The sequence below is a fragment of the Ovis canadensis genome, chromosome 7, assembly GCF_042477335.2.
Source record: "Ovis canadensis isolate MfBH-ARS-UI-01 breed Bighorn chromosome 7, ARS-UI_OviCan_v2, whole genome shotgun sequence".
Taxonomy (NCBI): domain Eukaryota; kingdom Metazoa; phylum Chordata; class Mammalia; order Artiodactyla; family Bovidae; genus Ovis; species Ovis canadensis.
In genome coordinates this window covers 82,429,891-82,450,076 of record NC_091251.1, presented here as the reverse complement: position 1 = coordinate 82,450,076, position 20,186 = coordinate 82,429,891, and the positions used below count along the sequence as shown (strand labels likewise).

Genomic DNA, 20,186 nt, shown 5'->3' with positions numbered 1-20,186 from the left:
ATCTGTATGGCTTTGGCTCAAGGTTTCTGCAAGGAAACATAAGTTGTTTTTGTCCTGCCCATTGCTGTCTTATTCGCCCTCAGTGCTGGTAGTAGTGAAGTCTGGTAAGCTTTTTTTCGGAGGCTATCCTGATAGCTCTTTCCTGTACTCCACTATTTTTGGTTGTCTTGGAAATAGTTTAAGGATGCAAATTTAACCCCAGGGTTGCAGATTCTCTCGTCTCCCATCTGTCAACCCCCACTTCCACCCCTCCCCGCCAAGACCAGTCCCCATCCACAGATGATACTGGTCACCCTCAGAACTGTGGCCTTGATGGCTCCAGTTTCCGTTCTTTGACTCGGGTCCCAGGACACCAGTCCAGGTTTAACTTTATGAGTTGGGTGGCCAGCTTGCCTAATCAGTCACGTTTCAGCTAGGGGCTGCTTCTACCTGCTCATCCTCTGGTTCCTCCCCACCTGAGAGGAAGATTCAAGTGGATTTGGCACAGCTCCTAAATCGAGGCCTGCCATTAGCAGGCCGGGGGCTGACGTGTGCAAAGGAAGACTCGGACCGAGCAGGCCTTTTTCACCTGCGTAATAACAGGCTTGGGAGTAGCGAGGCGGCCGCGGCGGCGGCGCCAGGAGGAGGAGGAGGAGCGCGGGCAGAGGCCGCCGCGGGGCCGGGAGGAAGAGGGGGAGGAGGAGGAGGAGCTGAAGCGCCGAGAGCGATAGGCAGCAGCTCGGCCGGAGTTGCAGCGGCGGCGGCGGCGCTCACACCGCAGCCTCCCCAAGCCCCGAGTCCCGGCGGGGGCAGCAGCAGCGAGCGCCCGCCCGCCCACCCAGTCTCTGCACCTCGGCCCCGCCAAGCCGCTGTCGCCGCGCCCGGGGAACTGCCAGCCATGGCCGCGCCGCCGGATCCCCGAGACGAGCTGCTGCCGCTGGCCGGCCCCGGGTCCCAGTGGTTCGGGGGCCGGGGGGAGGGGGAGGACGAAGCGGTGACGCCGAAAGGAGCCAAGCCCGAGACGCTGGCGGGGGAGCCGGGACCCGGGCTGGGCGCCGGGGTCGCCGAAGCTGCGCCGCGGGAACTGGGCTCGGGCCCCGCCCGGCCGCCGCCCGTTGCCATGGAAACTGCATCCACAGGTAAGGCGGGCGGCGCCGCTGCCCCGCAAATGGCGCCTGGGACTCTGGTCCCCTAGCCGGCCCCCTTCTCTTCAACTCACCTATGCACCTACTTTGCGTTCTCTATCTTCAGGACCAACCTTAATCCGTCCCCGCCCCCACTCCCTTCGCCACAGGCGCCTGTAAATATTAAATGACTGGTAGGAACAGAAATTTTATTTTAGTTTCCAAAGGCTCAGAAGAAAACAAAATACTATTGATCCTTTTATTTCGTTATGGTTATTTTTCTGGCTTTCGAAGTTGTCCTCAGAGACAAACCGCAGCATCCTAGCTGCTGGCGCGCCTGTGTACAAGTTTCTTCCTTGGGACTGGGGGCTGTAGGGCCCGCTTGGCCAGTTGGGACGATTTGGTCGGGGGGCGTGTTTGCTTGCAGGGCTCGCTCCCGCGACAGGGGAAGCTGACGACAAAGCGACCGGCAGGCCCGCTGCCCCTAGACCCGGCTCGATCTAGGGCAGAGATGTGACTTTAACTCTCCCTTTCCTTAACCTCCGAGAGTCGCCACACCCTACTTCCTCCCATTTCCCTTCCCCTCCTCTAGCTCACCGCACACTAAACTGAAACGCCGAGGTGTGTTTAATTCCGGAGGGACTGCGAAGCCAGAAGGTTGGGAGCTGTGCCGGTCCCCCGCCCAGAATCCTTCATTTTCAGCTCCCCAATGCTCCCACCTCGAAGGGAGCTTTGGAACTTGGAACCCTAATTTAGAGCGGCCGCTGGCTGCGGTGCTAGAGATTGTTGAGTCGCGGTGGGTGTAGCTAGGAGGCACAGTTTGCCAGCAGTCTGAACCAGCGAGGGCGTTACGAAATTGCCCTGGGTTTGTCCGCCCTCCACCTTCACCTTCTGAACTGGATCCCAGCGGAGACCTGAGATCTTGAAGCATCCTGCCCAAAGGATGCCTGAAACGAGCTTTGGGGTGGGACTGCCGACTCAGGGAACTCCGTGTTTCCAAGGAGCGGGGAGGGGAGGGTGCTGTGTTGTGTAGTTCTCCGAGAAAGCTTTGCCGGGTGGAATGAGAGTTGTGTAGTTTTGGAGATGTAGCTTTTGAAGGCCGGGTGCTAGGTGATCCTGGGGGAACGGAATGGGGGCGGGACTGGCATTCTTGTTCTTGGCAGCTGATTTAGGGGAACCCTTTTCTTAAGCCACTGCCTCTCTTAAGGGTCACATGGAGTGCTTTAGGTAGTCTTGATTATGCCCTAGTATAAAAGATTTGAGCTGAGGAAAGGAGATTGAGGGAATGTTTTGAATAAAACATTCTGAAGGGAAAAGAAAAAGACCATATACAAACAAAAAAGAAAAAAGACAGACTCAAAAGCAGACAACCCCGTTTGTCCAGTATTAGTTATTATATGGGGGAAGGGAGGATTTCCGACTAAGATCTCAACTTAATCTAAATGAAAAAGAAGATGGCAAACCTAATAGAAAAAGGAAGGTACTTTTTTGGTTGATTTACCATCAGCATTCTTCGTTGAGAGTAGCTCCTAGTACAGAACCTTTATCCACCATCATCAAAATAAATCATTTATAAACATTGCCCACCTCTCATTGGTGTGATCAGGGTCAGGTGAACTAAGGAGGGGAAGCTTAGCTTCCTCTCAATAACATACTATCCACTAAAATAGTTGATCTATATAAAATGCTTTTAACAATTGTGACAAAGTAGGCATTTGCAATATTTAACATTATTACTATTATTATAGAAATAGTTTGTTAAATATATTAGGGATTTCCTATCCTAGGCAACAAATATATTAGTAAAATTAAACATAATGCTGAGTTTGGATGGGAAAAGAATGAAGGAAGGGGGACAAAGCATAAGTTTGCAATTTATACAGAAAATTTAAAGTTTATTTATTGCTGCTTGAAGGAATTTGTCATATATTTATTGATTATTTAGTGTTTTCAGTTTGCATTCAGTATTCAGTATGGGCTGTTATAAGAGGCCTAGATGCCAGAAATGATATCTAAATAAATTACTAGATCTTGAAAAAAAATTAAATAAAATCTGGGCCAGCTTCCTTATCTGTTATTTTAACAGTTCTATTGCAATTAAGTAAAGTTAGCAGGTGTATCCTCAACTTAATCAGGGACAAAATCCAGAGGAAGCCTATTAAGCTCATAATTTTGCTTTTTTAAAAGAATGATGCTCTTTGGGACTCAAACTAAGAAGTAACTTAGAGGTTGAGTGTGATACACTGTAAACAAATTATGTTTCTTTTTCAAATGGAATTCTAAAATGTAAGGCAGATATTGATGTTTTAAAACTTTTTTTTCCCCTGAAAAACACCACTAATCATGCCATCTGGACAGAAATTCTGTGATTCATTTTTATACATTGATGGTAATTAAAGTTTTTGAAGAAACATTTCTAAAAATATTTCTCTGTGATGTCCTGGAATGAATATATGTTTAAATATCATTAGCATTGCACGATAAAACTCCATCAGTACTGTATTTCCAGGTATTCTCATTGCTTCTGTCTCTTTAGTGGGATGAAAATGTTCTCAACAAAAAGTAACGCTTTATTCTAAGGCTACAATTTTTAATGTCAAATTGATAATGGGCGTATGATATGTCTGTTTCCAAGGGAACCTTTAATGCACCATGTGTAGGCTACAACATGTTAGGCTGTTAATCATGAATCAGTGCCATCATCTAGTAACATTATACAAAGGGTGTTAAGAGCAACTGTTTTGTTTTTTCATGATCAGTTATTTTATTCCTGAAAACTATTCAAAAGGAGCATACAATAACACAAGGATAGAAGAATGGCCCTTTGTTTAAAGGAAGAATTTAAAATAGAACATTTGAACAAAATGCAATGGTAAGATGTTAATTCATTGGCCACTTTAGAAATTAACTCATTGACTGATTCATGCATGGAAGGCAAAATGAATAAGAGAATTGAGAATGGCCTGGAGAAATTAGCCCAGTGTGATGATTTGCTTTAGTGATATTGACCTATAGACAATTTACCTTTAATTTCTAGATGATTGCTGAGTTAGGGGTGACAGGGAGAGAGAAAGAAGGGAGGAAGAGGGACAGAGAAAGAGAAATTTTCCTAATTTACTTGGACCACAGTACTCATAATTTTCAAATGCTGAATATGATACTCCATTGGAAAAACTGTTCTTAATCTATCATGATTTAAATACTTTTCAGAAATGTTTATATATGCTGTGTTTATTCTGTTTAATATCATAAATTGTACCACACATATTACCAATCATATTTTAAAATTCACATAGAGGCTAGATTGACGCTTTTCTTGTGGATATGTTTGATAGATGTGTAAGTATTTTTTATTTGGAGTCATTTCCAGCAATCCTCTTCAGAAGGTATAGATTTTAATCTTCTGTTTTCTTTCATCTTTTAAGAAAACTGCAATTCTGTTGAAATGGGAAGGAACACTACACTTACTTTTACAGTATTTTACAGAACCTTTAAGAAAATAAGAGTTTCTAATGCAATTTACTTCTCTGGGCATAGACTCTGGATATAATCAATGACATTTCTGACAGTAACTACTGTGCATATCTTTCATATTGGGAATTCAAATTGGTTAAATTAAAATGTAGAAACACATATGCTAAAAATACATTGATAAATAAACTTTATCAAAGCTTTCAGCATAACTTCCTCTTCATGAACTCACTGTTCCAGAAACCCCATCCTTATCATTGTCCACAAATACAGCATAAACCTTCCTGCTCCCATCTCTTTTTTTAGGCTGTTCATCTACTTCTAACTTTGAGGATTTGGAAAAGAGTAGATTATTTTGTTCACTATACTGTCTATCTTGCATAGCCAGGATTATGGAAAGTGTTTATTATCTATAAAATGAGAGACCATTGTGATTCAACTCAATTTAGTAAACATTTTCTGAATGCCTCCTTTGTGTAAGGATCTGTACGGAACACAAGTTGTGGTTTCCTAGAATGTGTGCATCTTTCTGTTTCACATTAGTATTTAGTTAAATAAGTTTTTTTTTTTTCATTTTCCTTATTCCCAAGTCACTGCTGGAAGCTTGTTTAGAAGGGTATTATAACAATCTAACCACATTAGCACACAGGCGTGAGTTACTTTTCTGAGGTCAACACTGAATAAATAAATACAAGCATAGGTTGCCGAAAGTGCACAGCTGGGGGAAAATAAAATCCATCAACCTACCTATCTAGCTAATTCTATCTTTATGGAAATAGCTGGCTGAATAGTACTCAAAGATCCTTGTATTAGTTAGTTGTGCTTTTATTTTAAAGTTAAAGGAAATTATTTCAGTGGTGACTAAGGAAGATTTGGAAAAGGCACTATAAAATATAGACAGCAGTGAAAATAAAAGACCTATTTCAAGAGACTAATATATCACATAGGAATGCTCTCTGTGAAAGAACATAGTCGAAAGATGTAAGACAACCGATTTTTATTTGTTTAAGTAATATTTGGGGCAAAAAGAACAATGAGAAGAACATGAACTGGAGAGGCTCACTGCTTGGGGAAGATGTTCTTGTGAGAGTAATGAAAAAAGGAGAGGGAAGAGTTTCTCAATTCATATTTAACCTATGTTATTTAAAATGGATAGTGATCATTTTGAACTGTATACAAATATTGAACAACTATGTTATGTAACAGGAACCAACATAGTGTTGTAGGTCAGTTATACTTCGAAAACAAACAAACCCATAGAAAAAGAGATCAGATTTGCAGTTGTCAGAGGCTTGGTGGGTGGAGGGAGAACTGGATGAAGGCACTCAAAAGGTACACACTTCCAGATGAGATAACTAAGTACTCAGGATATAATGTTCAACATGACAGGTATAATTAACAGTGCTGTATGTTATATATGAAAGTTGTTAAGAGAGTTAATCCTTTAATCTTATATCTGTATGAGATAATGGAAGTTCACTATAAGTTATTGTGGTGATCATTTAAAAATAAATAATTAAACTGGGTGTGAGTGAGTGAAAGTCACTCAGTCATGTCCGACTCTTTGCGACCCCATGAATCGCAGCACGCCAGGCCTCCCTGTCCGTCACCAACTCCCGGAGTTCACCCAAACTCATGTCCATCAAGTCGGTGATGCCATCCAGCCATCTCATCCTCTGTCGTCTTTACAGCATCAAACCTTGCTTCTATCACCAGTCACATCCACAACTGGATATTGTTTTTGCTTTGGCTCCATCCCTTCATTCTTTGTGGAGTTATTTCTCCACTGATCTCCAGTAGTATATTGGGCACCTACTGACCTGGGGAGTTCCTCTTTCAATATCCTATCATTTTGCCTTTTCATACTGTTCATGGGGTTCTCAAGGCAAGAATACTGAAGTGGTTTGCCATTCCCTTCTCCAGTGGACCACAGTCTGTCAGTCAGTATTACTCAGCCACAAAAATGACTAAAATTGGATCATTTGTAGAGACCTGGATGTAGAGACTGTCTTACAGAGTGAAGTAAGTCAGAAAGAGAAAAAACAAATGTCATATATTAATGCATATATATGGAATCTAGAAAAATGGTATAGATGGTCTTACCTGCAAAACAGAAATAGAGACACAGAGGCAGAGAACAAACATGGACACCAAGAGGGAAAAGGAGGGGAGTGGGATGAACTGAGAGATTAGGATTGACATATGTACACTATTGATACTATATATAAAAGATAACTAATGAGAACCTACTGTATAGCTCAGAGAACTCTATTCAGTGCTCTGTAATGACCTAAATGGAAAGGAAATCCAAAAAAGAGGGATATGTGTATACGTATAGCTGATTCACTTTGCTGTACAGTAGAAACTAACACACCATTGTAAAACAACTATACTCCAGTAAAAATTAGTTGAAAAGAAAGAAAGCATGCTGTTTAAATTTGCAAATGGCACAAAGTTTCAAAAGATTGTTGATATGGTAGAGAATATCACTGCTATTTAAAAATCTTGATTTTCATGTTAACCCAAAAGTGGATTCTTTTTACTAAAATAATTTTCTACTCTAATTTAAAAAATTCCTTTTTGGAATAGGAAGCATATGCATGTGATATTATATTTTAACTGAGTGAAGTAAGACAGAAAAGGAGAAATAGTGTATGGCATCCCTTACATGTGAAATCTAAAAAGAAGTGATATGAATGAACTTACAAGACAGAGACTCACAGACTTAGAGAATGGACTTATGGTTGCTGAGGGGGTGGGGAAGGATGGGGGAAGGAAGAGTTAGGGAGTTTGGGATGGACATGTACATACTGCTATATTTAAAATGGATAACCAGCAAGTACTGTATAGAACATGGAACTCTGCTCAATGTCATGTGGAAGCCTGGACAGGAGGGGCGTTTGGGGGAGAATGGATACATGTATATGTTGGCTGAATCCCTTTGCTGTTCACTTGAAACTATCACAACATAGTTTGTTAATTGTCTCTACTCCAATACAAAATAAAAAGGTTTTAAAAAAATAAAATTTAAAAGGTACAAAAAGGTATACAGAGAAAAGGAAGTCTTCTTCACATTCAGTCTTTCAACCAGCCTTTGTTCCTCTTCAGCAGCAACCATTTTTATCAAATTCAGCAAGGGAGCACTGTTTAATTCATTCATTATTACACTATTATTGATTGAACTTCCGCTATATTCCAGGCATCGTTCTAAGCACTAAGTATATGGTACAGAAAGGGAAAAATGAAAGTCTATTTCCAGTAAATTATATATCTTTGTGTGTGTGTGTGTGTGTGTGTGTGTGTGTGTGTAAAAGGAAAGGAGAGAAGAGGGAAGGGAAACAGAGAATAAAAAATATATGTCAAGGTATGGTAAGTCCTGTGTGTGTGTGTGTGTGTGTGCGCACGCACGCTCAGTCAGTTGTGTCCGATTCTTTGCCACTCCATGGACTGGAGCTTGCTAAGCTTCTCTGTCCATGGACTTTTCCAGGCAAGAATACTGGAGTGGGTTGCCATTCCCTTCTCCAGTGGATCTTCCCGACCCAGAGGTTGAACCCTGGTCTCCCGCATTGCAGGCAGATTCTTTACCATCTGAGCCAGTGATGTAGAGGGAGAATTAAATAAGGTGGAAGTGAAGTTAGCAGATGCATTCAAGCCAATGAGATTACTGATTGATCTTGGAATCTGGGGAGGAGGAATGAGGACAGAAGGCGATGAAGCACAGAGAAAAGATGATATGAGCAGCATGTTATTTGATATGGAGATTAAGGAGGGGGTACAGTTATTGAGGAGATTGGAAGACTGGGATGGAGTAGAGGACAAGGTCATCAGAAGATTGAGGTCCAGAAGAATGGCAGGCTGGGAGTGGAATGATCACCTACGTGATTACTGAGATTGCAGAGAACTGTGGCGGAGATTGAAGAGTACAGTGAACCAGTGCTGTTGTGTTTAGGAAAGAACATAGTGTCTTGGGCTTCAAAGTTACAGAATTATAGAGACAAGGGAAGAAGAGTAGCCTGTAAAATCATAAATATAAATTTCTGACTATGGGTTCTGCAAATTCTGTTTAATTTGTTCCGAGTATATGAGATGCAACTTAAAATAGTTCATTGTGAAGGATGGGAACTTTGAGGACTATAATTAACTAAATATGAGCTAGTGGTATGGTGAAATTACTAAAATATCTTCTGTAATTTTAGGTAATATTAATAGAAAGTCTTGGGTACACATTATATGAGGTAGCAGTTCTGGATTCTGTTCTAGGCAGGCCAAATATGTAGTGTTATACTGAGTGACAGGTGCCATGGTTTATAGAAACTGTAGTATGGCAAGAGAAAGGTGACTAAATTGGTGTGGCTTCTGGGGAAAAAAACTGCTGTTTGAGAAATGATTGAAAAAATTAAGAATTTTTAGCCCGAATAAAAGAATGAAAGGAGATATGAGTATTATATTCAAATACTAGAAGAAATCTTATGAAGCAAATAAAGACTTGACTGAGGTGATACTACCAAGCAGAATTGGGACTAGCAGGTAAATCAGAGAAACACATTTCAACTTAATGAAGGAGAAAGTTCTGATAATTAGAATTGCTCAGAAAAAGAGATGGATTACCTCTCAGTTACTGATATTTAAGAACAAATGAGATTGCTGTTTACTGGAGGAGACTTAGAATGGAAAGTGTTATACCAAGATCTTTATTCCTTCATAAGAGAAAGCAATACCCCTGACCTTACCTGTGATTGTTAAAGAAGGCATATTGCTTAAGAGTGAATAGCATACAAATGAAATCAGAAATAGTGCTGATTACAAAAACCACAGCTAACTTCAAATTGACTTCCTAAAAAATGTACTCTCCATGGAAGGCCACTCTGTGTGGCCTTTACAGGGAATCTAGAAAAATGGTACTGATAAACCTATTTGTAAGGCAGGAATGGAGACACAGACATAGAGAACCGACTTGTGGACACAGTAGGGGAAGGAGAGGGTGTGACAAATTGAGAGAGTGGTATTGCCATACATGCGCTGCTGCTGCTAAGTCACTGCAGTCGTGTCCAACTCTGTGCGACCCCATAGATGGCAGCCCACCAGGCTCCCTCGTCCCTGGGATTCTCCAGGCAAGAGCACTGGAGTGGGTTGCCATTTCCTTCTCCAATGCATGAAAGTGAAAAGTGAAAGTGAAGTCACTCAGTCATATCTGACTCTTAGCAACCCCATGGACTGCAGCCAACCAGGCTCCTCCATCCATAGGATTTTCCAGGCAAGAGTACTGGAGTAGGGTGCCATTGCCTTCTCTACCATGTATAAATTAGATAGCTGGTGGAAAGCTGCTCTGTAACACAGGAAGCTCAGCTTGGTGCTCTGTGATGACCTAGAGGAATGGGATGAAGGGGTGGAAGGTAAACTCAAGAGGGAGGGGAAACATGTATACTCATGGCTGATTCATGTTGTCATACAGTAGAAACTAACACAGCATTGTAAAGCAATTATCCTCCAATTTAAAAAAGAATTCTATAAAAAAATTCTTCTTTAATTCTCCGTTGTTGAGACAAGCTCCGTAATGTAACATACTTACTTCTTGAAAACTACGCAGTTTTATATAATTGAGTTATTACCTTAAATGCAAAACATGCTATCTGCAAGCATCTGTTTTATTCTTTTTTACTGAACTATACTTTTCATTTTTTACTACAGACTCAAATTCCATAAATATTTAATATATTCTAAAATATTTGGGGAATTCATTAACTAATGTCTTATCGCAAAAAGCATCATATGATTCTGTCCTTAGTCCTCTGTCTCCCTACTGTACATTTATGCCAGATTATTCACTGTAAAACCATGTTTGCTAAGCTGCCTAATGATTTACATTTTTAGCTGGAACATTTTAGTTTAGTTCTGCATTCTAACTTCCATGTCCAATCCCCAAGTGAAATTTTTAACTCATCTACTACATGAGATAAAACCAGCTATAGAACAAATTCTTGCTTCCTGAATATGGGGAATTTGTTGAATATCTCACATTCTTAAAAGTAGCTAGAATTTTGTTTTATGCATAGCAAGTCTTCATTTTTTTATAAACAAGTCTTGGGCAACAGAAAATGTGTATTCAAATGATTGCTGATCTAGTTGTCATGCCTAAGAGTAAACAGCAATGTCCTATCTCCCTTTTGGCATGGATTGTTCAATGAATCCCGAAAAATCAGTGCTTCTTAAAATGTGGTTTGTAGACTTCCTGCTTTCAAAATAACACGAAGTGATTCACAGACTTCACCGTGGGGAAACAAGCCTGCCAAATGCGTGTCAAAACTTTAAGAAACACTGGTACATTGACTCTCCCCTCCTCCTGACTTACTGGCTCAGCATTTTGCTAGGAGCTGTGGGGAATGGAGGAACATGAGCTATGTCCTCTCTATTCCTCCCAGCTTACTATCTAGATGGGAAATGTGACTAATCCACACGAAACAGAGGTAAACAACTCAAGCGAGAGTCAAGTCTGGTCCTTGGATGGATGCTACAAGCTATAAGCGCTGCAGGAATTTCATAATTTTATGAGTTACAGGGGACCTGGTGTCTTGAAAAAGGTAGAGTGTACCATATGCCTAAAGGATGGATAGAATAGAATAAGCAGAAGTGGCAGAAAGGCAGTTTTAGGTGAGGAGAGAGACATGGGTGGTGACATAGAGGTGAGCAATGACTAGGGTATCTTAACCTGTCTGTTTGGGTGCGGGGAGACAGATTCTGGAGGGGAGATGTTATTCAGGACTTCGGACTCCTTTTATATGGATTCTGGGGCATTTGAAGGTTTATATTTGGGTGAGGTAATACATTCAGCCTTCTGCATCCTTTGGTTTCAGAAGGGCCGACTGTACTATACCATATTATATAAGGGACTTGAGCATCCATGGATGTTGATATCTGCACAGGGTCCTGGAACCAATTCCCAGTGAATACTGAGGAATGACTGTAGAAAGCTATGTTAGGAAGATTAAATGTTATGCATAGATGATGAACTCAATGGGGGTGATCTAAAACCTGCACTTTTGCTGAAAGAAGGTTGACCAACAACATCAGTTTCGGAGCCTCGAATAAATAACCATGAGAATAAAGAGGAAGGTACCTGGAAAGAAAGAGGAGGAAAGTTGAGCACTTCATCAGAATATTCAACAGGACTTTGTGACTGACAGGACAAGGAGGATGAAGGGGGCAATGAATCAACTCTTAAGGTTCTGTGCCTATGGCTGGGAGAATGACGGTGCTAAAGAGGGGTGGGAGGGGGAACTGGTCAGAGAGTTGAGGATAATACATTCATTTTTGTCATATGGGGCTCAAAATGAAGAAAAGCCATTTGAATGGAAGTCTGCACTTGGTAATGTATATTAAAGAATGGATTTTGAAGATGATAATAGGATTGTAGATACAGGTTTAGAAAATTGGAAGAGAAGCCATAGAATAATTTTGTTTTTTGAAAGAGATTTTGTAGTATGAGGGCTTCCCTGGTCATTCAGCTGGTAAAGATCCCATCTGCAATGCAGGAGACCTGGGTTTGATTCCTAGTCAAGAAGATTCCCTGGAGAAGGAAATGGCAACCCCCTCCAGGATCCTCACCTGGACAGTCCCATGGACAGAGAAGCCTGGTGGGCTACAGTCCGTGGGGTTGCAAAGAGGCGAACACGCCTGAGCGACTAAAGAACAAAGGGCCAGGAAGAGAGCGTGTGCTCCTTGTCTCATACTAGCTGAGTGGTGTTAAGGCTGCCTCAGCCTCAGGTTCTGTGTGTGTGCTCCTAGGTCTTGGAGAGTGCTTGGCAGTCAGGTGGTAATTACCCTCATTATCATAGTATCAAAGAAGCCGAGATGGATGGTTCAGAACAAGCCTTGACTGAGAAGACACATTTGCCTTGGCTTTGGCCTCTACTGTCGTGTCAGTGTGGGCAAACCTGCTTTATGTCTCAGTTCCTTCTATATAAAGTGGACTTGATACCATTGTCCTGGCTACCTTGTGGTTGTGAAGATAACATGAGATAACCTTAGGAAATACCTGCAAATTGCAAATTACTGTACATCTGAGGGGCTTCCCAGGTGGTGCTAAAGAACCCATCTGCCAATGCAGGAGGCATAGAGATGCAGATTCGATCCCTGGGTCAGGAAGATCCCCTGGAGGAGGAAACGGCAACCCACTCCAGTATTCTTGCCTGGAGAATCCCATGGACAGAGGAGCATGGCAGGCTACAGCCCATAGGGTCGCGAAGAGCTGGACACGACTAAAGTGACTAAGCACGCAGGCATATATCTGTAAGGAAGTACTAACAGGAAGCCTGATCAGTGCTGTCAGATGCAGGAGAGCAGTCTAGGAGAATAAAGATTGAGAAAAAATCCTGTCACCTCAGCCCTAGGCGTTTCAATAGAAAATACCACTGCACGTAGCTGAACCTCAGCCAAGTCTCAGTGGGGAATGGCAGGAGAGCGAGGAAGAACGGTGCTGGCCAGAAGCAGGTTCTGGCATCCACATTGGAAAACATTTTGGCTACAAAGAGTGCACTTGGAGTGGCGGCCCACCCCATTCTTCACGTCCTAAAGAGTGAACTGTGCCTCGAGCAGGGCTGAGAAGTGCTCGTGGGGGCCAGCTGAGTGGAGGATGGAAGCCGGGTCTATTCTGAATCTCCAGCTCAGCGGAAGGGTAGTGAATGCAGGGAGCTACCCCAGGTATGCCTGGGGGCCTGGAAGGTTGCTTCTCTCACAGAGAGGCTATCACAGTGAAAGCCAGCCCCTGTACCTCACCCTCACCTCAGCCCCTGATGTTAAATTAATCAGCCCTGTGGCCAAGTGAAGGTACTTGCAGGCTAATTTACAGCTCTATAGGTTTAAAAGTCTTCCATAAATAGATGAACACTTCTGGAAAGATAGAGTAGACAGTTTTTCCTTATCCCTCTTGCAAAGTACAGCCAAAAACTCTGGACATTATATATGTAGGATAAATATAAAAAGACTCTGTAGTGAAAGTTGCGTTCTTGTAAGACATTAACCTAGATGAAAACCTATCTGTACTAGAGCAAGAGAGAGAAGCTGGGTAAGGGGGATGGTAGCTAAAACTTGCAATGACAGAACTTGGGAATGCAGAGGACCCTCAGCTAAAATAAACACTTAAAAAGTGGAAATTTGACAGGGATAATTATAAAATCTTGTAGTAGGATTCTTTATATGAATAGAATAGGAGGGTCATGGTGAAATTGCAACATATAAATAAAAAATAGAGGAGCTTTATTTAACCATAAGTTAACTCTCAGTTAGCGGGGCAAGCCAGCTTCCCCCCAGGTGAAGAACTGTTAGTCTTGTTAACTCACGGTTTACCCAGAGCCAGGAGCTGAGAGGTGACCATACCTGGGGCTGGGCAGAGTCCTGAATGTACTGAGAGCTCCAGAGCAGAGATGGTGGCAGAAACCTGGACTCTGGTTGAAAGAACTGAGGATTTGCAGTCTGCACAAGAGAAGATAGGGTGGGTTACGATAGCTGTCTAAAAATACATAAAGAGCTGTCAAATGGCATAGGGACTGGGTGTGTCCTATATGATTCTGGAAGATGGAGCTGTGGTCAACCAGAAGTTAGGTGTGAAAAATGAAAATAGCCTGGATTGCCTCATATGGTGGTGAGTTTCCTATCCCTGGAGGTGTGTAAGCAAAGTTGGGCTGGTCATTTATATAGCAGAGGAGGTATAGTAGACAGTATACATTAGATTATTAATTTAATATCTTTTCAGAATCACAGATCCCTGTTGGAGAATCTGATAAAAACTTTGGAATCTCTGCTCAGGAAAGTGCATTTACAAATACCGTTTGGGGCACAAATTCTGGGATTTTCTGGAGACCTTTTATGGATGGAGGAATTAAATAACTTCCTACTCTTAAAAAATCAGTAGTTCCAGATACTCTCATGTAGATCACTGTTTATACAGCAGCAGTAGTTTTATGGTTTAATAAAATCTCATTTAATCATCCATTTATTTATTCAACAAATATTTATTAAGCATTTACTATGTATGTGTGTGTTTGGATACACATACACACACAAAGTATGTAGCTGAATGAAAGTGAAAGTGTTAGTTGCTCAGTTGTGTCCCACTCTTTGAGACCTTATTGACCAGAGCCCTCCAGGCTCCTCTGTGCATGGAATACTCCAGGCAAGAATACTGGAGTGGGTAGCCATTTCTTTCTCTAGGAGATCTTCTCAACCCAGGGATCAAACCCTGGTCTCCTGCTTTGCGGGCAGATTCTTTACCAGCTGAGCCACCAGGAAAGCCCGTGTAGTTGAATAGTGATACCTATGTACGTACCCAGAATATAAAATTAATGCAATAATTACAGCACAGTCTATTATGAAGAGTCTAAAGTAAGAAGTCTGCATTCCATAAACTCTGTTTTGTTAGTTTCAGAAATGTGCTGTAACGGAATTTGTGACTCTCAAAGGGTTACTGAGCCATGCTCTTTCCAGCTGGGCCTGGTGAAGTTGGAAAGAGTGTGGACTTGGAGACACCAAGCTGGATACCCATCTCAGCTCTTCCAATGGCCTATGATAGCTAGTCTCAACCTCTATGGGCAGGGCTAAGCGGTGGGTCTATATGATTCTACAGCATCCAAATAGTGATGTATCATTTGTCTGTTCACTGTTTCTATGTACATGGTACACATCTGTGTATACTTTAGTCATTACTAAAGTTTTTAGAACCAGCTGTTACTTTAGATAACATTCCTTTACTGATTATAGGAGATCCTTGGGGTTGGGGTGGAGAAAGGTGTGAATTCTCTCTCTGATAATCGCCATCAGCCATCTAAATAAACAAACAAACAACACTTTCTCAACTTGATATAAAATGTACATACGTATTTTTAAAAATCTACTGCTGTTGTTATTTACAAATGAACACATCATCAAAGTAAAAACAAGGTGCTCCCTGTACAACTGGAGCTTCAAAACACTGTCAACTAACTTCTACTCCAGCCAGATTATAGCCCCTAAGCATCATCATATATAGAAATTTTGGAGATACTACTATCGATCACACTATTAATTTGTTTAGCAAACCTTTTATTGTAGATAATACAAGGTAAATTGCAACCCAGCAGGTTTACATTATCAGCATTGAATTTGAGTGTTTATTTTTTAAAAAATTGAATCCATGCCCTTAAGAGATGTGTTCCTGTTTTCTTTTTTACCATAAATATGAGAAAGGATAAACACCTAGTATTGTTTCCTAGAAGTTGTATAACATTTTAAAGGTCAAGCAGTTCCTGTTTATAATTTGTATGTTTGCATATCAGAAGTCTCAGAAGTAAGAATTGGTTTCATTTCTATGAATAGTGTAGAGCAGTTTATTTTATTTTATTTTTTTTTGTAGAGCAGTTTAAAAATATTTTATTTAAAGAGAGGTAATGTACCTGTCTTGAAAGTAAACATATATTGAGTAGGGATGATTACCAGTGGCCTGTTAAGGCCATCTGTGTTACTTTTGCTTTTTTTTTTTTTTTTAAGTGTAGTAATCTTCTCTGTGCTCAGCAGTTATCTAACCATTCTAATAACTCTCAAGAACATTGGTTCCTGAAAGGAATTTTTGTCAATCTGTTAAAAACAAAAAAGCTCCTCCATCCTGCCAGATGGGGGGCATCAAGATCAACCTTTAACTGTATCACTTAACACATAATTAACTTAATTAACTGTGATGGTTCATGTGAAGATATCTTTTGGATATTGGATTTAAGTTGACATGCTGCACTGTATAATCACATTATTATGAATCTTTAAAACATAATTTTTAGTTCATAAAAGGCAGGGTTGGTATATCAGTTGATTACAAGAGCCTAGAACTTCTTTTTCTATGAAGGTCTCTGTCTTTCAAGGAAAAAATATAAGTAAAATGGGACCTAATTTAGTTGATTTTCTTAGTTAAATGGGATGGTCAACTCTATAGCCTTGTTTTAAAATTGTAAAAACAATAATAAAACAATGTTTGCAGGAGAAAACATTTATTCCTGATCTCACTTTCTCTCTCTTTTTAAAAAATCTCACCCTCTCTGTACAACTCTTAGTGCCAATTTCATATGGTGGTTTGAGGATTAAATAAGCTAATACTTGTAGTTCTTGACATACAGTAGTGACTATATAAATGTTTGTGGTTCTTATTATTGGTATTAATTCCCTATCGATTTTATGTATTTGTATAATAATCAGCACCCTCCCTTAAGTACTTTAGAATGGATGGAACCCTGATGTTCTTTATGGAGTGACCCTCACTTTATGAACTGGATTCTGAGCAGGGCCAGAGCTGCATCTCTGGCTCCCAAGCCTCATGCTCTCTCTCCTGCTGCCAAGTCGCTTCAGTTGTGTCTGACTCTGTGCAACCCCGTAGACGGCTGCCCACCAGGCGCCCCCGTCCCTGGGACTCTCCAGGCAAGAACATGGGAGTGGGTTGCCATTTCCTTCTCCAGTGCATGAAAGTGAAAAGTGAAAGTGAAGTCTCTCTACTGTACCAAATTTCCTTTCTGCCTTTGAAATATAACTTAAAAAACACTGTTTTACAAGACAGCAAAGCCAGGACATGGAATTCAGCTGTATCTGCAGGGAGAGAAGAAAATAAATAGGAGTCTCAGCTGGATAAACTGAAGAGACAGGAGGAGAGATGGAGGTGGAGAAGAAAGGGGGCATTGGGGTCTGAGGAGGGATGGTGATGGAGGGAGGAAGCTTGACCCCTGGAATGGACACAAATAGACAAAGGGGAGAAGTGCTGAGAAGACATGGAAAGGGAGAGAGGTAACGAACAGAGAAATACATAGAGGGAGGAAGCAAAAAATATATCTATATTTCTATTTCTACCTCTATCTCTTTATAAAGGAATGGATTTGTAAAAAAGGAAAAGAGAAGTGGTAAGAATAGCTTTCCTAAAATCTGGAGTCTGGAGTGAGACCAGGTTCTTGGCTTTACTTCCATTTGAAGTTGTAATTTGCATTTGTAAGATTACTTAGTTTCTTAAACCTCCAGTCAGTTTTTTAACTGGGGTGACCCTGGCAGGCCTCTGTGGCTCGGGGGTGGGAGTTGTTCTCAAGGTGTTCTGTACGGGGCTGCCCAGAGCTTTCTCACCCCAGGCTGGACGAAATCAGGCAGTGGCCTGAGTCAGGCCTGTGGGCCAAATGTTCCTTTCTCTGTCTGGGGATTTTCCACAGGATTCACATTAACTTTATCTAAATGGAGAAGAATTTAGCTCAGGGCTTTCCCTTAGATGAAAGAGATTATTTATAAACTTTTCCACCATCCCCCCACGCTATCATCCCTAGCAAAGGGTCAAGTACATCAGTGTCCGAATTTCATTGTTTGATAGTTTATTTTATTTTTTTCTTTGATTACATAAAATGGGCTTGAGATCATAGTACTGTATTGGGATCATAGCACATTTTCTATAAGCTTTCAGAATTCACAGAATCAATGACTATTCTTAGACATTAGGATATGAATGTCTTAGACATTAGGATATGAAGTAGGATATGAATCTTTTGGGTATAAAAAGATTCATGTGAGTAATATTAAATCAATTACAGTGTAAATTCTTGCTCCTATCTCTATGAGTTATAAGAATAATCAGCAAAAAAATTGTCATATGTTGTTCCATTTTTAATTTCTCTTAAAAACTCTAGGGTGCTAACTTAAAAAATAAAAACAATTCTTGACAGTTATGATTAAAACTATCCGATGATAAATGAATTCTGTTGACATTAAAAAATTAATTGGATGGATGTCCTTGATCAGGTGTCCAGTTATCCTGAGAATTTACATAATAAAATGCAGCAGTTTGCCTTGAGATTAGTTTGACACAATTGCCATTAACAGCTCCTCCTCCTTAGCACCTGGCAACTCACCTGGCATCTCTGGCCCCAAGAAGGGGATGATACACTGAGGGGCAGACCATTACAAGCTGGGTCTTCATTTTTTATTAGTACTAAGAATAATAGTGGCGGATTAATTTTTTATTAGTTTGTGGAGAGCAAGACATTACAGTCTTTCCAGTTCAACTCTAGTCTCTTAAAGTCTGAGCAGTTACTACAGATGAAAGAGGCTCCAGTGAAATGGAACTTAAAAGCAGGTTTGGGCCTGGTGAAAAATTTATTTCAGGAGCTCCCGGTGAAGATGGCCTGGCTAAAAGTCTTCATATGGGATTTGTAAATGAGTTCAGGCACTGAGCCCACTTCCTGACTGCTGGGCTGGATAATCTGTGCCAGCTTCCTCCATCTCTACTCGAACCTGCATGTGTGTGCTTCTGTCTCTTTATATGGCAGGAAAAGTCTGGGTTCAGGAGTTAGAACTCAAAGGGAGTATAGCATGAAGTAGGGTTTTTTCCATCCCTGGGGTTTCAAGAAGAGACTGCGTAATCACTTATCAGAGATGTTTAAAAGTAGGCTTATTTTCAATAAGTGAAAAGTTGAATTATACTACTTCCAATAATATTCTTTGTATTCCTTTTGTCTCAGGATTCCATGGTTTTACAATAAAGTCAGGTAAGTGTTATGTACCAAGTCCTATGAAAGACTTTGTAAGGACATCTATATTTTGAATATTGGGGATCTAGACCTTTAGCTAAAATTTGTATGAGCCCCTATAAGCAAACCAAAACTCTGACAGTCTAAATTAGCAAGTAAATGTAACACAAAAATACTTTTGGCTTATTATTTTTATGGCATACTCAGGTAAAATATCATTAGTTAATAAAATAGAAACATTGATTAATCATTATGTTCTATAAAATACTATTGGCTGGCAAAAATATTTTATAATGTAGTGCTCATGAGTGACAACCCCAAAGAGATAGGAGCTAATTATTCATTATTATACACTTACATGCCAGGTATTATGCTAAGTGCTGTGGGTAGACCATTAAAAAATCTATTTCCTCAAGAAACTTGTAGTCTAATGAAAGAGCTAAACAAAGCATCAATTATATTTTATTGTGAAATATGGTAGAAGGATGTACATGTTGTTTTGCTAAGCATCTTAGATTTTTAGTGGAAGTGGTTCTGGAACTGAGATTTAAAAGATAAATTAGCAAGATGAGGCATGGGGAAGACTATTCAGAGAGAACAACTCTGCTTAAAGCTATGTTTCTCTCTTCTTGCTTTTTCAAAGAGGAATCTTTTGTGCGTGGGTTTTTTTTTTTTTTTTGCCTCTCAGATTCTAGATTTCTAGAACAATGATGAAGGTGTGCAGAGCTGTTTGTTTTTATTAGCATTTGTCTTTAAACCTCTAGATGATTCCTGATTCATAAGCAAAATCAGTCTGTGCAAAGTGGCTGCTTCTCTGAGAGTTCATATGGCTCTCAGAACTGGACAGACTATGCATCTCAAGCAGGTATGCAGACACTTGGCTAAGGGTCAAGGGCACTTAGAGCCAGACTAGACAAAATCAATTTTCTCCAGTGGTAAGCCTTTTAAAACACTGTTTTTTATTAAAAAATAAATGGATGCATTGAGGAGTAAATTCACATGCCATTTTCAAAATTGAGGCTTTAAATAAACTCCCTGCATCATATTCCTAGGCTTTATCAGCAGGCCCTTGGCAGGCACACTTGCTCTTCTTTGTCAGTTG

At 40.7% G+C, this 20,186-nt stretch overlaps 1 protein-coding gene across 1 annotated transcript in view; it reads left to right on the top strand.

Annotated features, from left to right (window-relative positions):
* Window positions 1-674: 674 nt before the first annotated feature.
* The window catches only part of RTN1 (reticulon 1), a 246,860-nt gene continuing 227,348 nt past the window's right edge, over window positions 675-20,186 (top strand). Inside the window, exon 1 of the mRNA XM_069596728.1 lies at window positions 675-1,118. Coding sequence (XP_069452829.1) covers window positions 878-1,118 — 241 coding nt within the window. The 5' untranslated portion in view covers window positions 675-877. The remainder of the gene's footprint in view (window positions 1,119-20,186) is intronic.